The 27,311-nt window shown below is 39.7% G+C and overlaps 1 protein-coding gene across 1 annotated transcript; it reads left to right on the forward strand.

Moving 5' to 3' along the window:
• Positions 1-1,741: 1,741 nt before the first annotated feature.
• Positions 1,742-24,574, forward strand: TUBGCP6 (tubulin gamma complex component 6; the record flags this gene model as incomplete). The annotated part of the gene is made up of 25 exons (XM_082279732.1): positions 1,742-2,488; positions 3,975-4,138; positions 5,529-5,739; positions 6,278-6,451; positions 7,519-7,640; positions 7,963-8,038; positions 8,506-8,615; positions 10,439-10,530; positions 10,625-10,764; positions 12,367-12,516; positions 13,155-13,236; positions 13,312-13,400; positions 13,575-13,690; positions 14,308-14,446; positions 14,533-14,649; positions 14,890-16,201; positions 16,627-16,682; positions 16,943-17,135; positions 17,420-17,588; positions 18,909-19,050; positions 20,026-20,220; positions 20,471-20,603; positions 20,831-21,044; positions 22,108-22,307; positions 24,045-24,574. 25 exons carry the CDS (start codon positions 1,742-1,744, stop codon positions 24,134-24,136), a joined length of 5,235 nt encoding a protein of 1,744 aa, XP_082135858.1. The 3' UTR covers positions 24,137-24,574.
• Positions 24,575-27,311: the final 2,737 nt, after the last annotated feature.

Genomic DNA, 27,311 nt, shown 5'->3' on the forward strand with positions numbered 1-27,311 from the left:
TTTAGGGATAATTTTCAAGAGAATTTTTCTGTTATTGTGACTTCAATAACTTGACGTTTTGATTTCAGACACTGGTGTTGCTACTGGGATCAACTTTGTATCATCTGGAATAACTAAATCTGTCTTGGCAGTTGTTTTTTAATTGTTTGCAGTGTTTCCCTTCCCATTTCTTTGGTTTTCAGATATTGCTGGAGAGGAAATTATACCCATCCTTGACCATTTTGAAATTAAAACGTTTTTCAAAGGAAAATAAAAGCTATGTGAAAGATTTTTCACAGAGAGGAGCTGAAGAACATGAAGATGTTCTGTTTCAGTTTAGAATTGCTTTAAACTGAACTTTGCAGTCCAAAAAAGTATTTAAATTGGAAACCAGCCAATGGCCGAACTCTAGCATTTTTCCTAACAGAAAACACATCCTAACAGGAGATTTTGCCATTCTCCCCTCTCCCACGGTCTCCCCTAAACGTCTCCTCCCCCTCCCCCTTTATTTTTTTTTAAACTCAGCATTTTCAATGAAAGAGCATTTTCTGAGAAATAGCTCAGCTCTTTCCCTTCTCCCTGCCTTTGTTCAACGGAATTTATAGTGTTTGAATCACATAAATGTTGCATTTTGATATGCATTTTTCTAAGCCTTTATTAAAACATTAATTAAGCGGGGAAAAAAGTGTACTCTCGGTAGAATTTGTTTGCAAAGAGCGTCAGAAGGCTGCAGTTGCCTCCTGCAGCTCGGGAACAGCGTGGTTCATTGCTTTCTGGCACCAGCGTGTTGTTATATTTTGTAAGCTGAGCGGCGGCAGCGTTGAGGGTGAGTAGCGCAGGAAGGGCTCACACTTCCCGAGCGGTGCCACTCGCCCTTCGTGTCTCGGCGTTCGCAGCGTCGCTGCTGCGGCCGCTCTGCGCCAGCGCTGGGCCTGAGCGGCGGCCCCGCTCCCCGGCCGCCGGGGGGGGGAGCCGGCAGCGGGGCGGGCCCGGTCGCGCTCGGGTGACGTCGGCGGCGCCGGGAGGAGGCGGCGGCTCCGTCCCGCTCCCGCTGCCCGGGCAGCGCCGCAGGTACGGCCCGGGGGGAAAGGGCGGGATGGGCGGGGGACAGCCCCGCGGGGCGCTGCTGCTGGCGGGGGCTCGGCGCGGTTGGCGCGCCGTGCTCGGGCCCAGCCGGATGCTCAGGGTGAGCCGCGCCGCCGGCAGCTCCTCCGGGGGTGCCGGCAGCTCCTCCGGGGGTGCCGCCGCCCCGCCTTTCCTCTGCGGGGCTCGGGAGTGCCCCAGTGATGGCGGGTGCCCTCCAGCCCAGCCCTGCGGTCGCCGCCAGTCACCATCACCACCCGCAGCTTGCCCACGTCCTCTCGGCCCCGCGGCTGCGGCTGAGGGCACCACTGCGTGGGAGGGAGAGGGCGGATATCTCCGGGAAAAAGGTAGAGGTGTTCCCGCAGGAATCCAGGATTAGATCAGGACAGCCTTCTCACTTCTGTTTCAGTCTGCCGGGAAAAAATGGGCATCTGGACTTAAGCTTCCTGCACCATTACTTCACTGATGATCAAAGTGTGGTTTTTGTAGCTCATGTCCTAAGTAAGTGGGAGGTCAGTTTTCTTTCCTTTTGGGCTATCTCAGTTTAAGTTAAAGCATACTCACCAATTTCTTATATGCCTTATGAGTTTCTTCCTTTTCCTGATATTTTTCAGGTCTTCCTTCCCATGAAATCAGAGACCCAGACTGTAACTGCCGACACCTGACCGTTTCATTTGAAATGGAGAGCATTACACAGTTGTTCAATGACTTGTGTGAAGCACACTTGACAGGTTTGCCATGGAAGGTTCACTTAGGCAGGCAGAAGATCAGCAAGAGAAGGGCTAAGCACAATCTGAAAAGGGTTGCTTATAATGCCCTGTTCATGAACCTTTTTCAAGATGAGGCTCGTAAGCTGCAATCAAACATTTCCAGACTCCCAGTGAAAAACAAAATTTTGATGCTGTCTTTCAACTTGAGAGTTGCTGGCCTAGGTGCTCAAGCAGATAGATTGGAGAATCTTGTGGAGGAACTGGAAACAGCTGAATGCTTACCATTTACTGAAGTTAATTCTGTCTTAGATCTTTTAGTACAGCTTGCTGGAACAGGTCCTCCTCAGCTGGTACCACAAAAAAAGGACTATTTTCTGAACAACAAATATGTTGGGAGAAATGTCAAATACCAGGGTTATGATTATTATGATGTAAGTGTGTTTGAAGCTGACATACAATCTCTGATAACAAACGAAGAATGTCAGTTCAACGACACAATTCAACAGACGCTTCAGATTATGGAGGCTGCACCTGGCACGGGACTCCCTGCCATGGGGCTGTTCTCACAGAGCTGTCCTGCTGGGGACAAGTTTGAGAAAGAAACACGCGTCTCCCTCTTCGGTGCCCTTGTCCACAGCCGTACGTATGATATGGACATCAAGTTGGATTTACCACCAGTGCCTGACAACGCGGATTTGTCTGGACTTGCGATAAAAGTACGGTATCGTTTGTTTTGGAGTAACGACTATACGTATGCTTTCATGTGCCACTTTGAAACTATAGTTTAAAACGTAGGTAATCGTTTAATTGGTTTTAGAAGCATACAGCACTGGAATTTAAGATGGAGCAGTGATCCTTTGCTTTGCAGAGAACCAGATAAGCTTTTTGGAGATGTATGGTAACAAAAACCTTGGTCTTGCCCTGTAGCTGTGTCAAAACCCATCATGTGGCCATAGGCTTTATGAATTTAAGCCATTGGCTGTACCTGTGCCTTCCCCACCCTAGCAACCTTTTGCTTGCGTTTCTGCCTGCTTTGTGTATTGAATTCCTCTGCCTTGCTGCTTATTTCTCAGTGCTCAGACTGACTGCCTAAGCATCCCTGTCTGAATTGTGCTTTTCTGTTCAGATTACTATACTAACTTGCTGTATTGTTGGCTTGTTATATCTTAAAGCATTTTTTCTGTTTAGTTTTTCCCCCCCCATCAAATGTCCTAGTTCCTATTGTCCTTTTACCCTTTCAGTGTGTTCAGTTTCTACTGTATCTTTTTCCCCCTTTTGCTGTCCATTCTGTTTATTTTGCTGGTTTATTCTCATGGAAGTACTAGATACACTTCTAGAGGTTTTTTCTTTCTTTCCATTTTTACTGTATGTAGGTAGGCGTATTTATAGCCTACTCTTAGATCCTTATCTTGTTCCCTTTACTTAACATATGGATAGATCTTGCAATTCTCTTAACTCAGGATCTGAATTGAAACTTGAAGGCAGACACATTAAATAGAAAACCCCTGTGCCATTCAGTGTTCACATGTGGATGTAAATTGTAACCTAGAGGAGGCATAACTTTTTTGAGTTAGTGCTGAACTCTTTCCATCAGACTGGAAAATTTGCAATTTCTTGAGAAATATGCTGCTTTTTATATGGGTGTGTTTGTCTTTTACTAAAATTGAGGACAATTCTGCACATATGGCTCCCGTTGAGAGGGAGTTGAGGATGTGGTATATACACTGTTTTGACACTTAGAGATTTTCTGCATATGAATTAAGGAACAAACTACGTTAGTCATAGTTAACAAAATGTTTACCAATTGGAAGATTTGGGGTCTGGATCATTTGCCTGGAACAAATGGCAGAGCAGTATGATTTTATTAACGCTACAGATTGTTGAATGTCCATACTTGAGGTTCTCAATTTGTAGAACTATGTGCTTGCCAAACAAGGAAGTTTCAAGTTTAACACCAACAAGCATAGTATGTTATTTTGAAGGTGGTTGGTTTTTTATGTGTAGGCATTAATACCTGTAGAGACTCATCAAATGAAAAGAGTGCTTACAGTAAAAACTTTAAATTGATATAAAGGGAGGGTAGGTGAGAGAGCTTGGGTCACGTAGAGTCACTTGTTCACAAATGATAGCAAAACACCTTTTTTTAAGTCTATGTATCTTCAGTAAAATGTTTTCATGTCTGACATTTGAACTCTTTGACAGGTTCCCCAAAGTATAGACCAGTCAGAAGATGAGGGATTCCAGTCAGCATCCAATCTGACTCCTGATTCTCAGTCAGAGCCAAGCATGACTCCAGACATAGACTTGTGGGATGCAGTGCTTACATACGGACCCAGCAAACGAAGATGTTGGGAAAGAATTGGGTAGTATGTGTCTGATCTTACTGGTAAATTTACTATGCCTCCTATGCAAATGTGTGAAGGTGCATTGCATCTTAGTTCCAAGTGACCTCAGTATAAATAGTGAAATGAGCATGGTTAATTCACAAATTTCAGTACACTGCATTAATAGGGATAAAGGAATAAAGGTTGTGTGATTTCAACAAACTTGTTCTTAGAGTACAGCAGTTTCATAGGAAGCAATAAAATCATCTTTGTCAAAAAACAAGGGGATTAGGAAAATGCTGTTTGTGTGAAATGCAGCATTTTTCTAACTATTTTGTTGTCTTATGTGCTATGCAATTTGTCTCAGTCTAAAATGATTCCGTATTTTCAGTTTTAAAAAAGATGGTGGTAATTGTAGAGCTGTAGAAGAATTAAACAAATCTCTCCTGATATTGTAGAGTATTGTATTCCTTTTCCTGTCCTGTAGACAAACCAGAAAATTATGACAGATTTCTTGATAGTCTAGTTAGACTTGTAGTTCTTTTGGCTGTTGAGTACAGGATGCATCTCCTGAGAGAAAGCTCTCTACAGTCCTCTTAAGGCTTCCTGGCTTCCCTAAAATGGAAGATAGAAGAAAAAGCAGGTATGGCAGGTATCCTTACCTTTCAGATGGACTGTGGTGTGCCTGATTCTTGGAGAAACTTTGCTCTGTATGTTTTCTGTAATTTTAAATAATAATCTAGTGGTGTGCTGTTGCAGTGTTAAACAGTATTTTTTTATCTCAGAGCCTTAGAAGGTCAGAAACTCAGAAGTTCCCTGTTCTGATTTTTCAAAGCCACTGTAGCCCACTTGAGCTTTTTTCCTAGTAGTAGACAATTTTTTTTGCTACTCTTTAGACTGTAAGGGTCTAAGAGTCATATATAGACCATATGCCTGACAGATTTTTTTGTAATACTGTTACTAGAATTCAGAACTTTTGGAAGAATTGGGAACAGAAATAGTTTTGGAGGGGATAGTAATCTTCACTGTGAAGAGGTAAAATATTTTAATAAAAGTTCATTCTAGCACTTTGAGCATATTTCTCTCTAACTTATTTGAATATTAGCATTAAATGAACCATGGTATATATTTGCCTCGTTTTCCTGGTATGAACACTGGATCAGGGAAGGCCACAAAAGCAGCTGGTAGTTCTCTGTCAAGGATTCTGTCTCTGATCTGATGTTTAAATTATCTATGTATTTCTTGTCTGTACTGAGTTTGAGCTACAGTTTCATTGGCTGAATGCACATTGCCTTAAAAATGTAGTATGTTACAAGTAACTTCTGTGTGAAGAATTCTGTGTCAAATTCTGAAATGCTTTTTTCTTTCTATATGAGATGTATTTCCTCTTTTGGTGTAATCACCTTGTCATGTTGTATTTACTCTGACACAGCCCACCTGGTAGAAAAGAGGAACCATATCTTACTGAAGCTGGGAGAGAAGCTTTTGACCAATTTTACAAACTGCGAGAAGGGGAACTGCAGCTGTTTACTAATACTGTACTTCAGCTTCCTCAGCTGGTGCTGATGAAAGAACCTGAACTGGTTAAGGATGTCTTGAATGTCCTCATTGGTGTGGTATCCACTACATTCTCACTCAATCAGGTATGGAAGATTTTTATCTGCACTTCTTAGTCAAATCTTTTTTGGTTTTTTTCTTCAAAGGGGTTTCCTCTTCAATACATTTATTTCTGCTGACATCTTGCAGTTGTGGCTAGCATTAAAAAGTTGAATGTTGCCTAATGTCAACAAGGCAGTATTTATATATTGCAGTAATTATGTTACTGGAATAGGCTCAGAGTATTTGTAGTTCTCTAACAGGAAAATAGGTTTATGAGTACTTGAAAATAGATGTGGAAGTAATTTTGTAGATTGGATTTTCTTTAAGGAATTAGATAATGAGTTGTCTTCTGTATATTTGAAGGCATCATTCATACTCTTGCGATTTTGCTACAATTCAGTGTTTATCTAGTGTTTATTCAATGTTAATCACTATCCTAGCTATATAGTCTCAGTCACCTGAGCATCTAAACTGAAAATTTGTCTGCTGTTATTTTTGTCTGTAAATTTTTGGTATTTTCAATCAGAATACAGATACAAAAGAGTTGAATCTGCCTTTTTTTTTCTCCCTGTATCCTTTCAGGCTGCTCAGTCATTTGTGATAAAGGAGGGGGTGTATGTATCTGGAACATCACCAGAGACAATGCATAACCTGCTCTCAGAAGTTGCAGAGTATGGAACCTATTACACACGGCTAAGTCGTTTTTCTCTTCAGCCAGTTTTGGATTCCTCATACAGCAAAGGACTTGTGTTTCAGGTAAAACAATTGTATTAAATCAACTAGATTTAATGGGCCAGCTATCTGAGGTAGAGAAGGTGACTTTGATTTCATGTAAAGCTGGGATTTCTGCATTCTGCAAAGCTGCAAAGTATTTTAAGTGTTATGCTCCATCCCAGGTCAGCAATGAACAGTGCCACTGAATTTAAATCAGAGCTGTCTGTGCTGAGCACTTGCTTGCACTGAAACATGCAGTAAAATGTCTTTGTTACCCAAAGTGTGGTTTGTTTAGTCGTGGTGTTCTGTTGTGGACTAAAGAATTACAATTTTTAAATGCTTTAAAAACATCACATATTTATATAGAAAGACGTATAAAATTAAAATACAAAAACTTTCTTAGTACCCTGTGTGTGTGTGTGTATATATATATATATATATATATAAAAAATATATATATTTTTCAAAAATAAAAACTGAGGTAGAGAAATATGGTATTTAATAGCTTTAATTACTTTTCCTTGATTCAAAATTAAGTGCAAATTTTCCGTGTCAGTCCTCTGTATATTATGTTGAGCTGTATGTACACTCTGTAATATCTGCTGACTTAATCTCTTCCTAATGCATAGAACTAAGTTAGGGTTAGTTATGAAAATGTATTCATCCTGAATATTTGATTTGCAGCAATGTTATTCAGTTAAGAAGGTCTCCTTGTTGGACAAAGTTCTAGATAAGTTTTTTGCAATAGCCAGCGTAGGCATAAAAGTAAGGAAAGAGGTTTCCCTGGGTTGGTATTATAGAGAATGAGGAGCTCCTCAAAGGGCAAGTCAAAGAGGCTGAACCAAGGTGTTTTATTTCACTGTGCATGGGTACAGGCTCTGTGCACTGGATGTGTGAAGAGTATAGAGGAGTCCTCTGGCTCATTGGAATGTCTGAAGTTGCTTGGACCCTCACTTGCCCCTTACTTTGGTGTACAAGTCCCCCTTACCTGCATATGCAATTTATTTTATTAAAAGGTTTGTTTTCATGCTGATGCAATTGATATGAGGCATTGCTAGACTGTTAACAACTTTCACAGTAAGATTTTAAATGTTTTCTGTTCATACCAGGCATTCACAAGTGGACTGAGAAAGTACCTTCAGTATTACCGAGCCTGTGTTTTGTCAACACCTCCTACTTTAAGTCTTCTAACAATCAGCTTTCTATTCAGAAAATTGGGTCGTCAGTTGAGGTAAGAGAATGGAATTAAATGTTTAGGCTTTTTATAGCAGAAAAAATGCATTCTCTTCATATACACTAAAAGAGACCATATTACATGGGCATTCTTAGTTAGTCTATCACTATTTTTCCTCTATTTAACAGATTGTTATATATCCAGAATATTCTAGGGAACACATATAAGGTCTTTGTACTCAGTTTCTTTGTTATCCCTGTTATCATTCAGCAGGTACAGTATGATTGTTGTACGATACTCAAATTCAGCAGAGTTCATCACTGTGATCTTGGAGGCTTCTGGTTGAAATTTTTATATATGTTTTAATACTGTTTTTTAGGTATTTAGCTGAGCTTTGTGGCATAGGAACAACGGCACAGGGGATCAGTGGTGGAGCTGGTACTTCATTTCCTACGGTGATTTTTTGTTTGATGTTTTTATGTTTGGTTTGGGTTGGGGTATTAATATTCTTCAAAATTATGTTGGATTTTATATAAAATACATAGTGTTGGTCTCTCTCTGCTAGCAAAGCTGTGATCCGTGACCTCCAGTTAGAACACTATAGTCCTTTCTCCAGATACTTAAACATTTGGAATTTTGTCCTGCGTTTTCAATTCCTAAAACAAACAAAGGGCCCAAAATGAGCCTTCTAGTCACGTGAATCCAACTCTAAACATACCTGTTTCACTCTAAAGGTGATAAAGTGAGCTTGAGGTAACTAGCTCAGGTAAAGTGATCTTAACTGCAGATAGATGGAGGAAGTGAGATGAATCCTGCCTTCTGTGTCCAGTGAAACGTGTAAAACCATGTATTTATGAGTCTTCTGTTACTAAAGTTGTAGTGAAGTTTGTTGCCTAATGTTAGAATATTTTTCATTTTTTAGGGTGTTAAATTGCTTTCGTATCTATACAAAGAGGCTCTCAACAATTGTAGCAATGAGCATTATCCAGTTCTTCTGTCTTTGTTGAAGACAAGCTGTGAACCATACACAAGGTGTGTCCATAGTGTTCTCTGCATAATTGAGTTTAAGAGTTATGAATTGGTAATCTGGTGAGTAAGTCTCCGTGTTTAACAATGGCTTCTAACATTTTCAGAAAAAATGTCTGTATCTGCAATATATATTAAAATTAATTAATTTTGCTGTTCTTCCCCTCTCTTTCAGCTCAGTAACAACAGAAGGGGTTTATATGGCTATATTAGTAAATAAATACATGTAAATAAGACTTATTTCTTACTGCTGGCTGTGGAAATTCATACTGGAATATAAGACTTAGATAAACTTTTTTTTTTTTTCTTCTCATACCTGAGTTAAAATCCTTCAACTGGAAACTGACAAGTTTCCCTTGTTCTGTGAATTGGGGAAATAAATGCTTTTTTTCCACTCTCTGTTCGTTGTGGGCTTTTTAGTAAGCAAAAATGATTAAAATATCTGTTGTTCATTAAGTAGATGTAACTAACTGATAATAGGAGTAATTAAAAGTAGAGTTCCTTGGATTGCAGCAGTTTTATTAAGCAGTGCATATCAATTTAGGATTATTAGTTTATAGACATCTGAAGATATGGTAAATTTTTTTTAATAGCTATTTGCAGGAATTATAGTTGTAGTCCATCATCAGTTTGCAGTGTTACTTAATAGATATGTTACTTAATAATGATACTTAGAAGAGAAATCAAAAGTCTGTCAAAATGCTCTAAATTGAAGATTCCTCCCATGGCCACCCTTCTTGTGTTTTCTTCCTTCTACATGAAATGAGAAATTTAATTTCAGATTTACCAGAAGCCTCACTGAAATATCTTCACAGCTCCTACCCTGCTATTTATAGAAGGAAGTCAGATTTCTGAAATACTAAGGGCATCACATGGAACCTAAAAAAATCTGAAAGTATCACAGTAGTGTGTGATACTTGCTGCATTGATTCCTAAATTTGCTGCAGATATCTGTTAAAGCATCAATTATGCATGATCAGGACTGGCATGGAAGGAAGCCTCTATTGTCTGCAAAAAGTATTATCCTGCTCGTTTATTAACCTGAAAGAAATTAAATAATGCAAGTTGTTGTTCAAATCATAGAAGCATCAGTTTAATACTTTAAAAGTTCTTAACTTTTTAATTAGAACCTGAAAGTTGAACAGTGGTTGCTGTGTTAAATGCTTCCTCTTTGTTGCACAGTGTTAACTAAAAACAAAAATATCTTCAAGGATCTCTGAGCCTTTTTATCTATAGCCTCAGATTGTGTCGCATAAAAAATTGTGGTTTTTTATTTTGCCAAAAGTTTGGCTCACACAGAGAAAATATGAAAAGCATGAATAAATATGCCAAAATAGTAGTTCTCATTATTGCATGTACATTAAAAATGCCTCTAGGTCTGGGGAAAAAGTGCTTGGTATTGCATCTTTGTTTTATACCCTTTTAGTTTCTCCCTGCTGAAATTGCCTCTATTTAAAACAAATCCTGCCTGCTTTTCTCTCACTGTGCCCTTGATGTGCTGCAAAGTTTTCTATACATTTTTGATATATATTTAGTAAATTGATATGCAGAAATAAAATGATTGTTTTAATTGAGGCACTGTTCTATTATCTAAACCAATTATCACTTAAATGTTCTATATAAAAATAGTTAAGGAAAAGTGTAGAGCCACAATCTCCTGTATATTTAAAAATCAGTGTCACAGCACTTAATTGCTGGGTTTTTCGTCCTGCCCATAGCTTGTGTCTTTTGGGATTTTAAAGAACGTACTAACTGCTTGGTTATAATAAAGGTGAGAAGGCAAAAGGATTGATTTTTCAATATTGTACAATATTTTTTTTTTTTTTTAGATTTATCTATGATTGGGTATACAGTGGTGTATTCAGAGATGTTTATGGAGAATTTATGATTCAGGTGAATGAGGATTATCTTTGTTTCAGAGGTACAGTATATATATATGGAGCATTTCTAATTTGTGTAATTTGTGCTGTTAATTAAATAACTGATACATATACTTTCATCTTTTTGTTACATAGATAAACATTACTGGACTCATGGTTATGTTTTGATTTCAAAAGAAGTAGAAGACTGTGTCCCTGTATTTCTTAAACATATTGCTAATGATGTATACATATGTGGGAAAACCATAAACTTGCTCAAATTGTGCTGTCCTAGGGTAAGTTTTGGGTTGATTCCTTCCTATTACATGGAGAAAATCATGTCTCTAGAGCAAGAGTCTAGGTTTTTAGCAAGTTCACTCCTTTATCAAAACCCAGTATTGGATAAGTAGGAAAGGCAATTACTTGCTCTCAGATACTTGTGAGCTGATTCTCCACTCCACTTTCTACCACTTCACTGCAGAAGTAGACATTTTAACACCATCAGGTGTATTGTATACAATGCACATGCTGTATTTCTTTTCTTTGTATTGAGAGCAGAAACGTTCAAGCAAGTGCCTTCCACTTCTTGCACTACTCCTTTTTGGTTTAAAGCTGCCTCACCTACCAGATCTTGGCTCAGTCCTGCATAGCTCTTCCAGCTGTATCACTACATTTCCAAGAAGTGCTTAAATAGTTCTGTTTATTGGTATTTTGCAGAACAATTCTTGTCGCTGTTAAAAAAACATGTGCAGCTACTTTGTGTCTTCCCTCTTCTCTCTATATGTCCAAAAATAAAACAACCGGAGAGGTGTCCAAAGTCTATAGACATTCCCAGGTAGCTAGTATTCTCTTTAAGATCAGAGCTGCTCAGTCTTGACAGAGCAGAGCAGCTCATTTTCAGCTGTGTACTGTCAGGTATAAGCCTGATACCTCAAGTGAAATGTCCCTCTGCCAGTTCTCCTGAGTCTGCTCTGATAACCATTCCCAAGCCATGACTCGGGTGTGCCAGTAGTACTGGGCTCTTTAGAAAAGTGTCAGCAGCCATCACTTCCATGGCAAGGTACAGCTTTATGTGTCACTAAGGTGGTATCTTCCCCCAGGTCATATGGCACCCAGGCTCAATCATCTTCCGTGTGTCTCGAGAGTGCCAGGCACATTTCATCCCTTTTTGATAATGCCCTCAAGAGCTGGACCTTCCCTTCTGCCTAGGCTAATACAGTCCTAGGAATACAGCCCTGGGAATCCCATCTTCTGGCTTTTACCAGTAGACTGGGGGAATCCAGTGTGAGTGTGCTTGTACTCTCACTTGGTTTTTTCCTTCAAGCTCAGTTATCTGTTTTCTGCACTTAATAGAATAGCTTCAGAGATTTAGGGATGTTGAGGCAGAGTAGGAAGACCTGTGATGTGCACTGGCTGTGGTTTTGAGAGTTTTGTCTTCTGCAGATCTCTCTCCTATAGGGGTGTTAGTTCTGTCCTAGAGAGTTCCTACTGAGTGGAGATCTGTGGGGGATGTAAGTGAACAAAACCTAACTTTTGACAGGAGAGATGCATTCAGCATTGAGTTACACATGCTCAGTTAGTTTGGATATTCAGAAAAGGAAAATTTGAGGCATCTAGAACATGATTAGTATAAGTGTATGTATTAGATTTTCAGTGGCAAAGACAGAACTCTAAGAATTCGACCTGTGATTCAAGTTGTGGACTGTTGTACCTTTGTCTCCTACTTTGAGTTATATAAATGCTAAAAGATGATACTAATAAAAACCTTAGATCCCGTATGGATATTTGTGTCAGTGTCTTGAAGCATGACTAAGTTAAAAAAATATATAATGTGAACTCATAATACAAAATTTTACACTTTAAACAATGTATTTAAAAAGAAATTTCTCATTTTTCAGCATTATATATGTTGGTCAGATATACCTGTTCCCCGGATTTCAGTTATTTTTTCACTTGAAGAACTGAAGGAAATAGAGAGAGATTGTGCAGTGTATGTAGGTCGAATGGAAAGAATTGCCCGATACAGTTCCATAAGCAAGGAGGAAAAGGTAAATGAATAAAAGAATGAATACCTCATTATGATTTTTTTTTAAATGCTCAGTTTTCATTTTTGTTAGAACATCTAAAGAATTTGTATTTATAGTCAGAATTTTTTCATGGGTTAATTGCAGTTTTAACTGCTATTGCAGCAAATAAACTTACTTAATATAGCTTTTAAAAGTGTAGGTGGTGTGTTGACATTTTTGGCCTTTTCATATATTAAATGAGTGTTAGACTTCAATCCTACTTCTTTGCAGCTGGAGATTTGTCCTCCTACTGAAAAGATTGTTTAATTCTAATTTAGCAAATGAGAAGCTAATTAGTAACCAGATAAGACTATTTGTAATTTCTATAGCTAATTGTTTTTTCAGAACATTTTAGCTACAAAGAGACTTCTGGCCTTCAGACTCCATCAATTTAGTGTATTTATCAGATGGATTTGGTTTCCTTTAAAATCTGGAGTATTAACTTTCAATACTAGTTTGTAGATTTTCCATTTACTTATTTATTTATATTTCTGTATTGTATTAATTGATTAATAACCATTATAAAATGTGCATCTGTCTTCACAACAGTGTATTTCAAGTCTAAAATAATAGAAAAATTCCACCTGGGCTTTTTGTTTTGTTTTTTTTTTTTTTTTTAGGATTTGCGTATGGAAATAGCCAAACAAGAATTAATTGTTCATGCGAGGGAAACTGCTAGCAAAGTGCTAAAAGCCATTAGTGGTAAGTTATAGTGGCATTTTATGTGCTTTCTGTTGGGTTTGTTAATGTAAACTAACTATCTTTATTTTAATACAGACAAACAAATATCAGAACGAATGGCTTTGGATGCAAAGAAACGGGAGCAGTTTCAGAAGCTGAAAGAACAGTTTGCAAAGGACCAAGAGGTATCCCTCTGTGTTTCTAGAGGCCAGCTGTATTTCTTAGGCAAATAAATGAAAGGATATGTTGTACTGAAGTTGAATTAATTGCTCATGGGGTACAAATAGGAACGTCTTGCAGACATGTGCATTTCAGATGGTATTGAGAGCGGCTTTTAAAAGTGTTAAATATTTATGCAGCGTCGTCTTGCGATAAAGCAGGAGGAGATTGATGATGATTTCAGCTATGCCCGAGAGCTCAGAGAGAGAGAAAAAAGACTGAAAGCTTTAGAAGAAGAACTGGAAAAAAAGGCAAGGTAAATGTGTCTGAGTGGTCTCCAAAACAGTCATCAAGACCTCAGGAAAAAATTACTGTATGTTAAAATTTATGGTATTAGTACTTGCCATACATTGTTCTACAAGGGTAATGTCTGCAGTTAGAAGATGGATGTAAGGATTTTTGTTAATCTGTGAGCAATTTTGTTAGGAATGATTAGTGGCCAAAAAATCTGGGACCCACTCATTTGTGCCAACCCTATCCAGTCTGGGTTTTGTTATAATCAAAATTTCAGGAAAAAAAATTTAGTTACATCTTACAATTTAAAAGCAGAGCCCACAGCAAAATGGTCACATGTATGTCAAAGCAGAAGTAAAAAGCAGAGGGAGTTAGATTGACACTTTCTTCTGTTTCATCTAAAATTACTTAAGACAAATGAGTGCCCTACTAAAAATAGTTACAGAAATACATGTTGACTATAAGAATACAGTCATGTGTTTTCCACCTGTTTATTCTTTGTGACTGAAGCCTCTGGCTTCTACATTTTAAGAACCGGTTCTCAGTTCTGAAGTGCTAAAAAGTCTTACTCTTTAAAAGGGAAGATGAAAATCAGTATGCAAAAATCTGTAACCTAGCTTTATTTTTACCTTCATTTAGGCAGGAATTAATTGACCATTATAGCAAACTTTCTGATGATGCAGCCCGTAGGGAACAAAGAACATTATGGAAAATCCAGCGCCACAAATTGGAAACAGCTCGTCTTAAGTTTCTGTTAGAAGATCAAAAACGCATTGAGGTACCTCCTAAAAACATTTTAAAAATGTAATTCAGAAAATTTGATACTTGGTACTTAAAGACTTCTGTCTTTTTTTTCACTTGTAGGAAATGCTTGAAAAACTTCCAGATGGAAACTGCAGGAGAAAATTAGATATTATTCCTTATAAACAGTGCCAGTTGGCTTTGGATAAAAACCCTGTTGAACAAGATTCACCTTCACAGGTCAGTTAATTTTCTTACATAAACTTCAAGTTGCTGTTCCAGGTTTCCCTAAAGGGACTTCATTTCATGGTGCATTTCAGTTCAGTAAACACAAGGCTCACTGTAACAGCAAGGTGAGCAGTTATCATTTATAGAACATCAGAAAAATCGGAAAATTTTTTATCCTGTAATAAAGTGATACCCTAATTAGTAGGTTGATTATGCGACTAACCATACAGTGTAATAATTATTTCTTTTTAGGTATCTTTTGTGAAACCTCTGCATTCTAATGAGACAGTTGGCAGAAAAGAATCTGAGCCTGAACAGGAATGTGCAGCTTCTGCTGACAAAGCACTGCCTGTGCTAGAGCCAGCAAATAATAATGCTGATGAGCATTTTCGGCCTAAAGCAACAGGATCTGAAAGCAATCTCCAAAATTCAGGGAAAGTATGCAGTGCTCTATGCAGTGCTGACTCCTTGCCTGAATCCAATGTGAATATAGAAGACTTCTTACCAAAGTCACAAGATGAGCAGCCTATTGCTGTTAGGATGCAAGGATCTTTGCTAGATGAAGCATTCCGAAATATTAACTCAGATCTTTCGGAGACTTTGCAAGTAAGTGAAAGTCAGCCTGTCTTGAGAGAAGCACCAGAAGAGGACAGTGCACCATTGCATCAGCAAAGCGAGTATGATTTTAATACAGTTCTCAGACCATCTGCAGCTTGGCAGGGACATGTTAGAGTTGGGGAAAATGTATTTGATGTGGACGAGATAAGGCCTCGGTGGAATATTCATGGACATGCATCTGATGCCAACATGAGAGTGGGAGAGTATGTACCTCAAGTGGACACTTACCAGCCACGTTCAAGTCCTTATGGCCATTCTTCAGACTCCCATATAAAAAGCAGCAGCTATACTTCTGAAGTTGAATCTAGACGACCCCGATGGAATATTCATGGGCATGTTTCTGAAGCTCATATTAAAATTGGGGAATATGCTTCAGAGATAGAGACCTCGAGGCCTAGGTGGAACATCCATGGACATGCTTCAGAAGCCAATATTAAGATTGGAGAGTATGTGTCAAATGTAGCTCCTACACGGCCTCGATGGAGCAGCCATGGTCATGCATCTGATGCCAATATCAAGATTGGTGAAAACGTGTCAGAGGTGGTCTCAGCCAGACCTCGTTGGAACATCCATGGCCACGCTTCACAGTCACACATCAGAATTGGAGAACTGGTCTCGGATACAGAGCCTTTGAAATCCCGTTCGAGCCCATTTGGACACGCATCCCAGTCAAGCATCCAAATAGGGAATTGGGCCCCCTCTACAGAAAATGATCCCATACCTCATCGTAAAACCACTTTGGGTTCTTCATCTGACTCCACAGTTCAGACACTTCTGTACAGTGAAGAGTTATCTCCTGCTGAAGGGAGCAGAAAGGAAGCAAAACCATCACAAGTTAAGGAAGAGACTTTGCCACAGTCACATGTATCTGACAGTGTTACAGACTTTCCTGATGCTAACATTAAAGATGATAAAAAGGAAAATACAATAGAAAAGAAACAAGAAGGTAAAACAAAATTAGGTTTATTCAGTCAGCATTTGTTTAAGGGCTTGTGGAAGTAACTCTGAATGTTTATTTTTCTATATGGGTACTTTCTTCCTTACTTATTCCACTTAATTCCCTGCATAACTTTTCATATAGTGCTAGAATTCAGAGGAAGGAATTTGAGCTTAACCTTATCTCCTATGTGCAAGAAACAGAACATTAAAAAAAAAAATCTACCCTGAAACTTTGTGAAACAGGACCTTTAGGGTTCTTAAGTAGAGAATGTGCATAAAACTGCTTGTGTGGGGCTATGGGAAGGTTATTGGTGTGGTTGTTTCTGTGATCATTTGTACAGGAATTTTGAACAACTTTAGGAGCAGGTCTGAGGTATTAACCAAGTGTTACAAGTAGGTCTAAGTAAATGCTGACTTTAATTGTATTTACAGTAATTGCAGATGTTGTCAACAAGGACCCTTCTCCAGATTCCTCACGGAGTTTACAGGTAAGAAACAAAAGTAGTTGTTGGGAGGACTTATTTTTCCTTCAAAGAATTGAACACACTGGTAGTTAAGGTAATAAATTTCCCTGCTAATCTAGTAGTCACTGTAAAATCATATTGTTTTTACATGTCTGAAACATACAGGTGAGTAGGTTCTTCTCTTTTCATTTGGAATAGCTAGGCAAGTTACCTGTAGGAACGCATTAAGCCTGAGCAGACAAAGCCAGCATCTCTCACAAAATTTGTCCATTTATGAATTTTAGAGAGAAGAACCTGAAAAGGCCATTCCACAAGATACTCTGCCTCAAGAAACTTTATCTTCTGAAGCTAATGCTCCCACAACTAAGGAGGAGGAAGGGGAAGAGGAAGATGTATGGAAGAAAGAACAAGCTTATTTGAAAGCCTTATCGGATCAGTATTGTATTGAAAAGTATCAAGATAGTTATGATTTGATGTGTGAGTAGAACTGTTGGAACAGTAGATCAATAGATGATGTGGTAAATTTCAGCAAGACAGCTGAATGCCAACAAAACCCATGACTTACCAGTAAATTACCATGAACAGCAATAGCCAAACAGCAATAGCCAAACAATTTGCTCCTAGGCACAAAGATGAGAAATACATTTTGACATTTTATGATTTTCTAACCTAGAGGTGTTTGTATACAGAGTTTAATAGGAGCATATTATTAAGCTTCTTAAGTATAAGAACTTACAATGTTTGTATATTTTTAAATTTAGCAGAACCACCAGTTTCTCATCTCTTGCATCACGTGATACCAAGATCGTACACGTTTCCTGTGGATCCTGTGGTGCAGTCTGCAACAGATGAAACTGCTGTACAGCTGAGTGAGCTCTTGTCTCTGCCAGTGCTGATGAAACGTTCTATTACTGCTCCACTTGTATCTCAGTGAGTATTTGCTAGGAATTTTGCAATTTATTTTGCAAATAATGTTGTGTTGTATTTTGAGACCCGAGTTGCACGTAGATCTTTTAAATTTGCTCTTAGCTCAAAGAAGTAGCTCAGTAAATGGTCTATTACTAATTTAAAAGTTCAGATCTGCATGATAAATAGTAACATAAACTTAGACATTTAGGTGCTAATTAAAAATTTGAGTGTCTGTTTGGAATATAAGGGCTCAGAGGGAAGTGTTCACTCTTCAGCTTGTAGAAGACACAGCAGTGATTTTGACACCATTAGTTTCATTGTTCTTTTGAAAAGAAGGTGTATTCCTTATATGATGTGTGCTAGTTTTTATGTGAAAGATGAAAGGTAAGGGAGTAAAAGCAGAAGAATCTTTTGATTACTTGAAAGCTCATCATATTGATCAGGGTGTATTTCATGTTTCTATGGGAACTCCAGCTTCAAGGCTGTTTCAAAGTATAATAGAAGCTGTTCTTGTTATTATTGGGATAATATGGGACACTACATATATGTTGGACTGTTTAATTAGTATATCTAGTAGTATTTTAAATAAAAGCTTTTGTGACTTAATGCAAGATTAGCTTTTGTCATGAAAACAATTACTCACAGACTCTCCTTTCAGAATCTGCTTTCCTGCAAGTTTGCATTTCCATCTGCTAGCTCTGAGTATGCTATACTCAAAGTTTGGTGTAATGTAGAAAGATGTTATTGTCTAACTTCATTTTAAACATATGGTTGACTACCAGAATGATCTGTGTACAGATCCATGCATCTAGCAAACCAAAGTGAAGAGCCTGAGTTGTGTGCTGCCAGAATTAGCCTATTCCTGATAGGCGAGTTAAATTATTTAAAGCTAGGTTGAATACCTACACTATACTGTAAACTGCAGTTCAGACCTGCCCTTAATATCTAGTGACAGAGCTTTATCAATTAGTATGTTCTTACTGGGTATTTAATAGTCTTTCTTTAATCTGTTTGTGTAGGTGACAGAGATAAGAAGGCTATTGATAAAATGTTGCTGCCGGCCCAGCAGCATGTTCTAAAGATCATTGTATGTAGCCAGTCCTAAAATACTTCCCCAGTATTGTTCAAAACCCAGTTCCCTGAAGTGGTAGGCTTTAATTCTGGTATATTCTGGATGAAGATTTTTTTGTCTCATGTTTTTTGCTTATATGAATAACATCTTGTCTTAGATATCAGAGTTAAGTACTGGAGCATTAATCTGATGTAGCCACAGCTGAATGTTAACAGTAAGGAAGGAGTTGCATATAAGTATAATACCTTTTCTGTGTTTTTTATTCTTAGTGTTTCTCTTGTGAACAAAGCAATAGTTGATTACTACTTTGTGGAGCTGAACGTAGAGAAGCATTTTGAAGCACTGAGACACTTTTTGTTAATGGAAGACGGGGAGTTTGCTCAGTCACTCAGTGACCTGTTGTTTGAGAAGGTATTTGCTTTGTTGCCTTAACCCTAGTGTTTGGGTTGCCTGCTTTACCTTGATGCTCCTGAATTGATTTGGACGGGAATGAGGGAATGGTGTGAATTAGAATCCTGGCTTGTGGGATTTTCCTCTTTTGTACTGTGTTCAGAAGTCTGTAGCAAGGAACTCTGTGAGTGTTGTAAGGATGGAGAAAAAGAAGGTCTTGAACAGATAAGATTCGTGGAAGGGTATTTCACTCTTTGCTGTGAAAACTGCTGCACTATTGCTGTCGCCTCCTGTCTGCTGGCAGCAAGGCTGGAAAAGCCTATTGCCACTTGCTAAAATCCAGTGGAAAGGCCTGTGTTGCAAGCTATCTAGTCTTACCTTAAATATCCTCAAGTAGAGAGCAGAGGGGAGGGCATGTGAAGAGAGCGCTTTGCCCACTGGTGAGGCAGTATTTTCATGACTTGCTGCTTACTGTGTTCATGGGGAAGACAGCAACGTAGGGGGGATAGCCTGGATTGATATAGATGGTTGCCCATGGAGGTACACAGCTGTAGGAGAGTTAATGCATTTCTCTGAGTCCTGAAAAAGCTTTAGACCCAACTAGGGAAAACACCTAGACTGGATGAATAGCTTTATTTGTAAACCTCTGAGAGTACTGAGGTGATGAGATAGGCAGATTGAAGTCAGATAAATTCCACTTGGGTCCCTGACTTTCTAAAGACTGTTCCCTGCAGGAGGAACTTTTAGCAGCTCCTGAACCACAGCAGACATATGAAAATAAATCAGTGCAGGTATGAGATTTACCTTCCTGCTGTGAACAGAAAATAGTTCAGAAGTTGCCTCTTACGCTGTTCATGCATCCCTATGGCAGAAGTAAAAACTTCCAATCAAGGCAGTGTAGTCACCACTTTACTATTCTGCTTTAATTGACCTGTGTTCAGGAGCCAAGACTTTTTACTAATATGGTGTAATTAGGTTGGTTTTTTTTATCCCTAGCTTGGATCAGGACAAACACCTGGCGAATTGCTGAATCCACTGGTTCTTAATTCCATCTTAAATAAAGCACTACAGTACAGTCTTCATGGTGACACCCAACTTGCTTCCAATCTTTCTTTTGCCCTCAAGTATCTCCCAGAAATGTTCAAGCCCAATGCACCAGATGCTCTGAGTTGCTTAGAGCTCAGGTACAAGGTAAGAAAACGTGGAGCAAGGTAGAATACTGCAATTATGCCATGGTTCTTACGTACAATAGTAAAGTGAATATGAATGTGGTATCTAAGAATGGAGTAAAATAATTGTGTAATGGAAACTACGGGATTTTCTTAGCCTGACCATTGCATTACATTATTAAAATACATACTAATTGTTGAAATACTTGTATTTTAAATAGTCTTATAATTTCTAACAAAAAATGTATGATCAGCACTGTTATTTCTTGTAGGTTGACTGGCCTCTGAACATTGTCATTACTGAGAGCTGCATGAATAAATACAACAAGATTTTCTCCTTCTTGCTTCAGCTGAAGCACATGGTATGGACTCTCAAGGATGTTTGGTTTCACTTGAAGCGCACTGGTAAGTGTGATGAGTGAATGAGAGAGCATCCTGTTTAAAACTCTTTCAGCACCCTCTGCAAGACCATTGCTTATACGCACTCATGTCAAACTTCAAAAACCACAATTTTCTTAAAAATCTTCCTTGGAATTTTAAACAGACTCTACTAACAAAAGCCTTCATTCCTTAAAAATTCTGATTTTAGATGGTCTCTGTGGATGATAATATATTTCTGCTTTTATTTTCAGCTTTAGTGAGTCGCGCATCAAATTCTGTTCAGTTTCGACAGCTCCAGCTGTACAAACATGAGATGCAGCATTTTGTGAAAGTAATTCAAGGTTACATTGCTAATCAGATTCTTCATGTTACATGGTGTGAATTTGGAAACAAACTGTCTTCTGTGGGCAACCTAGAAGAAATTCACAGAACACATGCTGAATACCTCAACAAAGCAATCTTCAGGCAAGCTACCATACTTATTTTTACTTCAAATACATGTTAAGGGAGTGGCCAGTCCTAGCCTAATATATTTGTGCAAAACTGACTTTTACATGACACATTAAGTAGTCTTTACATATGAAAGTGTTCTTATGTAAGAGACAAACTTCATGGCATCTTACAAGGTCTGTACTTTGGTACTTTTTCTCAGCTATCCATCCTTTTGATTTCCCTGGACTGCTTGTGTTACCTCACACTCCTGTTCACCATGCCTCTGCAAGTTCCCAGTCTACTCAGGACAGCTCTAAATGAAGAGCCCTAAACTAAGGGCACACTTGCCACAGTTCTTTTTCTTTCACCCTATCCTTGTTAATAGCCTTGTAAATTACTGCTGTAAGCCTTGCTAAAGGATGTAAAATGCATCTCCTGTACATTGCATGTGCTTTTAATATATGTGCAGTGACCAGGGCTGGACTTGGAAGGGACAAAAAGATGCCTCTGTCCCGATTTATGAGCAGTGCAAGAGATACCTGTCTTTTAGGAATCACAGGCTTTTAGCCCCTTGGTTACTGTATGTGATGCAGAGGGTTGGTGTGACTAAAAGGAAAGAAGCTAGAGTTTATTTGGTTTCGTCTTGAAGAGTGTACATTGAAATGATAAAGTGGTGAGATGGAGGGAGGTGATAAGGAACAGAAATTAGAAACAAGAAAAGAAATCTCTCATGTCTCTCTTTTTCCGTTTTAATCAGAAAAGACTTGCCTAGAGCTGCTCTTTGGATAGCAGGTGGTAGGATGAGAGGAGATTAAAGTTTAAGGAAACTCAGAGCATGGTGTTGTTAAATGTCATCTCTTTTGCAAATGCAGATGTCATTCTAGAAATCAGATACACCAGGGCAAGTACAAGTTTTTTGAAAGTACAAGTAAACTGTGTTAGATTTAGGCACCTTGTTTAAAATCTGTTGGCTGCATCTTGGGGATTTTTTAAAGCAATTATCTTTAACCTAAAGGATTGTCACTCCTTTGTATTTGTAGTCTTACAACCAATAAATTACATCAACTAACTTCTGAAGTTGTTTTTGTTCTCTTAGGGGTCTGTTGACAGAAAAGGCAGCCCCTGTGATGAACATTATACATAGCATCTTCAGCCTTATTCTGAAGTTCCGCAGCCAGCTCATCTCTCAGTCGTGGAGCTTCGATGCGGGGAAGCAAATGGCTGTTCATCCCAACTTTGGTCTGATGCAGCAGTCATACAATACCTTCAAGTATTACTCCCATTTCTTATTCAAAGGTAAGAAATTGCATAAATTCTAGGTAGAAGAAAAGGTCAACTGACAAACAGAATGTTTTGGTAGTATAATGTAAAAGTAGGAAGATATGTATACTTAGGGAGTGTTGGAAATGTAGTTCTCAAGTTAAAGCTGCATTATTGTGGTTTGCAAAGATCTGCATATACATCAATTAAGATGTCCACACAAGAAATCTAACAGATACTTGAAAACTGACTGTAAGTTTTTGCTGACTTACAAAATAAGTATTTGGTATTTAGCTGTACTTACATGCATACATTTTTTTCTTTTCTCTGAAATTGAGTTCTGGAACTTTTTATTGGCAACAATGAGAGATAGTTAGATACCAGTTAGAAGTAATTTTAGATACATATGCAGTAGTTGAGTTTTGCCGCTGGTATGAGATTTGAAAATTCAGATTCCCATGTTGGCCTTACTCAGAAAGCCTCCTAGCACGTGCTCCAGGCAAGTGTTTTTGAACTAAATGGATAATTTTCCAAAAGTTCTTTCCTTTATCATGATAAAATTTCATCTCATTGTCAGCTTAGGCTATAAAATGATGAAATGGTTAGCTTCCATTTGTCTTTCATATTTTGCTTGTGTTTTTAGTACATTATTTATCCTTCCTCTAGTACAAAGGTGGTTCATGGGGTTTGGGTTCCTTTTTTTTTTTTTTTAGAAAATCTTGAATTCCTCAGGGAGGTGAAACTGCTTTTCTTAGATCTGTTCTTCTCGAATATTTTCTAGTTCAGATTATATTCTTCAGGAAATGAGCTGCCCTCTTTATTCTTTAAGGGTGTCCAAAAATGGTGTCAAAGGACCAAAAACAGATATTTCAGGATGAGTTAGAATGGCTGCTTCCAAATTCTACAGGAAGTCAGAACACCTGTGGGAGCCACCTAAGCCCATACTACGAGATCTATGGTTGCTTCATGGACAGAGATTAATAGACCGTTCCGTAAGGAAATCTGATGAGTGACCAAGTTCTTTACACCCTCTTTATTAAGCACTACAGAACAAATATGTGCTTGTTCATCTCCACTTGTACCTTCAGTCACTACATATTGTAAAATGCTCTCTTTCCACAGTGGGTTGACCCAGAATCCATTGAAAGCCAATACAAAGTTGTCTGGACTTCAATGGCTTTGGCTCGGGCCCTAACTTCTAATAATACACTTCCCATTCTTCCTTGCATGCTGCTGCTGCTTGCTGATTCCCTTTATGTTAGTGCATGGGATGTTTGTGAGCTTAGGGAGTTCCTATTGGCTTTTTTCCTTTGTAGTTAAGGAAATGTAGAGGATGTTTAGAGCAGTCGGTTTGTTTGTTCATAGAGCTTGAGGGCTTTGTCCTAGGAATTTCTCTGGTTTTCTCTCTCACAATGGATTTTGCTCAAGAAAACTTCACCAGAGCTGCTTCTTTCACAGAGGTCGCCTGAGGACCTAAACATGCTTCCTGGTCAGTTGAAATTACGATAAGAACACACCATCTTATTGTGAAAGATTCTATGATTTCCATGTTTCTATGAAAGCAACTTGATAAGGAAATGCTTTGGTAGAATAATGCATTTTTACTTAAAACTGACACATAGTCTTTCTTTTGCATTTATTTCTATTGTCCTCAGATTTCTGCATTATGCTTTTTTTTTTTTTAATTAAAAGGCACAAATACTGTCAAGGATGACTTTGCAATATGAATCTTAGTTGAAGCTTTTTGTTTTGTTTTGTTTTGTTTTCTTCCAGTGGTAACAAAGCTTGTAAATAGAGGATACCAACCACATTTGGAGGACTTTCTGCTGCGAATCAACTTTAATAACTACTACAAGGATAACTGAACTCTATAGCGTAAGGATCACTGGTAACACAGTAAAACAGAAGCTATATATATATGCTTATGATTTATAGAAGCTTATGGAAATGCCATGCAAGAGGCATTTTTCTTCAGTGGAGTAATCTGCCATCTAAAAGCTTGAAGAATACAGCCACCACATACAGAGCATGATGATGCTTAAAATCCACCAAACCTGCCAGTTGTTTGTTCTGCTGAAAATTGATGTTGTCATTATTGCAGAGATAGAAGAGCTGAGTGCCTGGTCTTAACACAGGAGAGAGTGCAGAACTGTATATCTGTGAATGTGTAAATGTTGTATTTTCAGTGGTGTGAATTTCCTTCAATGTAAATACATGTATGTGAAATAAATTAACAGATACTTTCTAAAACTGTTGAGAGATGAGTATGAGGTACCAATGTTCCCACAGATATTAGTACCTGTTATTTGACGTGGTTTATTTTCAAACTGACCTTAGTTCTTAATCTAAATATAACTAATTCTTCACAACTCTTAGTCACAGTAGAAGAGGACATGATAAAAACATCTTATGCCAAGGTGATCTGCTAGGAGATACAATATTTGACTATTCACGCACTTGGTAATTGTTGGAACACTTGTGCCAAACTTAGTTTATTTATCCTTAACTTAAACTATGCATTTTACTTTGTGGTGATTATTTAAAAAGCCTAAAACAGAAATTCAGCATCACTAAAGGAAAATAAAACTGTAATTCCCAATATATTCCAACTGCTGCTTTCAACTGAAGGATCACATTTTCATAGTTTTCTTTTTCCCTCTGTTTTTTTCCCTTATATTGTGAAAAGATACAATTGAAGTTTGAATACCATGGTATGAGAATGTCAGAGAGGGGCAGTCAGCTTTGAAATAGGTTGATTTTGAGGTCCTGGAGTTACGGTTGCTTAAAATGTGGGTATATTCATGAGGAGCTCATTGTCTGATTAGGGCACAGTTACGTAAAGCTACAGGCCTGGCTAGCATGTTAACATGAATAACATTATTTTGTAATGATGTATAGGTAGTTTTACGATTTTTTTTTTACGATTCTGAATAGAGTATTTCTGAATTAGAGGCAGAATATACCAACTGTGAAGTTGACCTGAATGTTTCTGCTCTGTTTCTAAGTCAGTGTCAAAACATGGTAATGCACAGTTGTAACATGCATCTTCTGTGCTGCTTTGTTATCTGTGCTGTATTTAATTAACTATCTGCCTTCTGCTCTACAGAAAAGGGGATTGCAAGAGCAAGTGGCTTGCAGACTGAGACGTTTTGTTGCCCAGGGAGGCAGAGAGCTCTTTGTTTATCTGACTTTTCTTCAGGAATTTACAGGACTGGGTGTGTATATGCCAGCTTGGCTTCTGGTGCAGACTGAGGTATTGTCCTGAAGCCACTGGCCTTCCCACCCAGCGTCTTCAGGGAGCAGTATCTGATGTTTGGGACCTTGTTGCTTGGCGCTACACTGTGACTGTAGAAAGACCCATCGAATATTGTCTGCGTCCCGTGGTTTGCCTGGGGCAGGCCTTTAACATAAACACAAGCAGTAGCACACAACAACGATGATCATGGAAGCACGGGTTGGAAATATTTGAGCACTCTTGGAATTCCTCCTTCCAGCAGTGATGTTCTGAGTAAGTGAGCCAGCCCTGGGCACAGCAAAGAAAAGATATTATTCCTTTTGAGGAAAGTAGTTCAGACTAGCGTGAAAAGGGAAGATGGAAGAGATCTGGCTGGTGGCAGGAGCCTGAGGAGCCGGCCTCCGAACCGTGGGGTTTGGAGCCCTGTCCTGCTCCCGAGGCCGGGCCGGGCCGAGCCGTGCGGGGGCCGCGCCGCGGGTGCAGTTGCGGGCAGCGCCCTCGAGGTGGAACCTTCTCACCGAGGTGGAACCTTCTCACCGAGGTGGAACCTTCTCACCGAGGCTGCGGCGGGCGCTCCCGGGCGGGCGCTGCGGCCCCGCCGGGGCTGCGCTCCCGCGGCTCCGCGGGGCGGGCCGGGCGCTCCCGCCGGGCGGCGCGGGGCATCCCTGTGCCGTGGTGGTGTGCTGGGCAGCCTTTAGGAGAGGAGCAAACTTCCAGAGCCTTGCGGCGAGGTGCTCCCGGCTGTGCCCCTTACCCTCCGGGCTGGCCCCGGCTCCGCGCTGCCGAAACCTCCCTGGTGCCTGGGGATAAATGGGAACTCCGCCACCCGGCATCCGAGCTGCGGCCCAAAACCGGGGACGGGACAAAGAGCGTCGGGAATCTTATCCTGTGTCATCGATCCTAGGGCGGGGGACACGAGTCCGCCGAAGGCGAAGTGGGGATGGAGGCCCCGCACCCTGGGGGAGACCGCATTAAACAGACCCGGCCCGCGCCGGTGACCCCTTCCTTGCTCCCGCTCCCCCACTGCCACAGCCTCAGCCTTACTGGCTTCCCCCGCTCAGAAATCCCGCGGCACGCGTTCGCCGGGCACCGCGCCCCGGGCGGAGCGGCTGTGCCGGAGGAGGGCGGTGCCGACCGCGGGCGGGCGGGCCCGGAGCCGCAGCCCGCGACCAGCTGGGGATTCCGTGCCCTGCCCTGCCCTGCCCTGCCCTGCCCTGCCCTGCCGCGGAGCGCCGCCTCCTTCAGCACCAAGAACAGCTACAAGTGTGGCTGCGCGTCCGCCCCGCTGTGCCGAGCCGTTCCGTGCCGTGCCACGCGGTTCTGTGTCTAGCCGTGCCCGTCTGAATGCTTTTGTAACTTACTCTGTATTTTTCCCCCCTTCTTTGGCCCTGGTATAATTTGCCATCCTTAAGCGGTTTTACTGCAAGGGAAGTGTAAGTTACCTTCTGAGTCAGGGACCACCTTTCAGCGTTTTTCCTAGAACTGAGGTATGGAGGTCTTAGAGTTCTAAAAGAAAAAATATTTTAAATCTGATCCTTATGAGGCACGTGTGAAGTCACTGCAGAAGGATGAACTTTTTAATTCATGTTTATACAGAGGAGCCGAGTGAATACAAAGAGCATCCTAACTCACCAAAAAGTCGGAGGGGCAGTATTGGTGTTTAGAACTGTGCACTAGGAAATCCGTGGAGGGCAAAGTAACATAGCTTGTGTTCATTCGCTAGTAAAAACAAAGCTTTGAAGGTACTTGAGATGATTACAGTTCTTTGGGCAGAGGGTATGGGCAGATACCTGCAGCACGTGAAT

The sequence above is a fragment of the Coloeus monedula genome, assembly GCF_965178545.1.
Source record: "Coloeus monedula genome assembly, chromosome: 4".
Taxonomy (NCBI): Eukaryota; Metazoa; Chordata; class Aves; order Passeriformes; family Corvidae; genus Coloeus; species Coloeus monedula.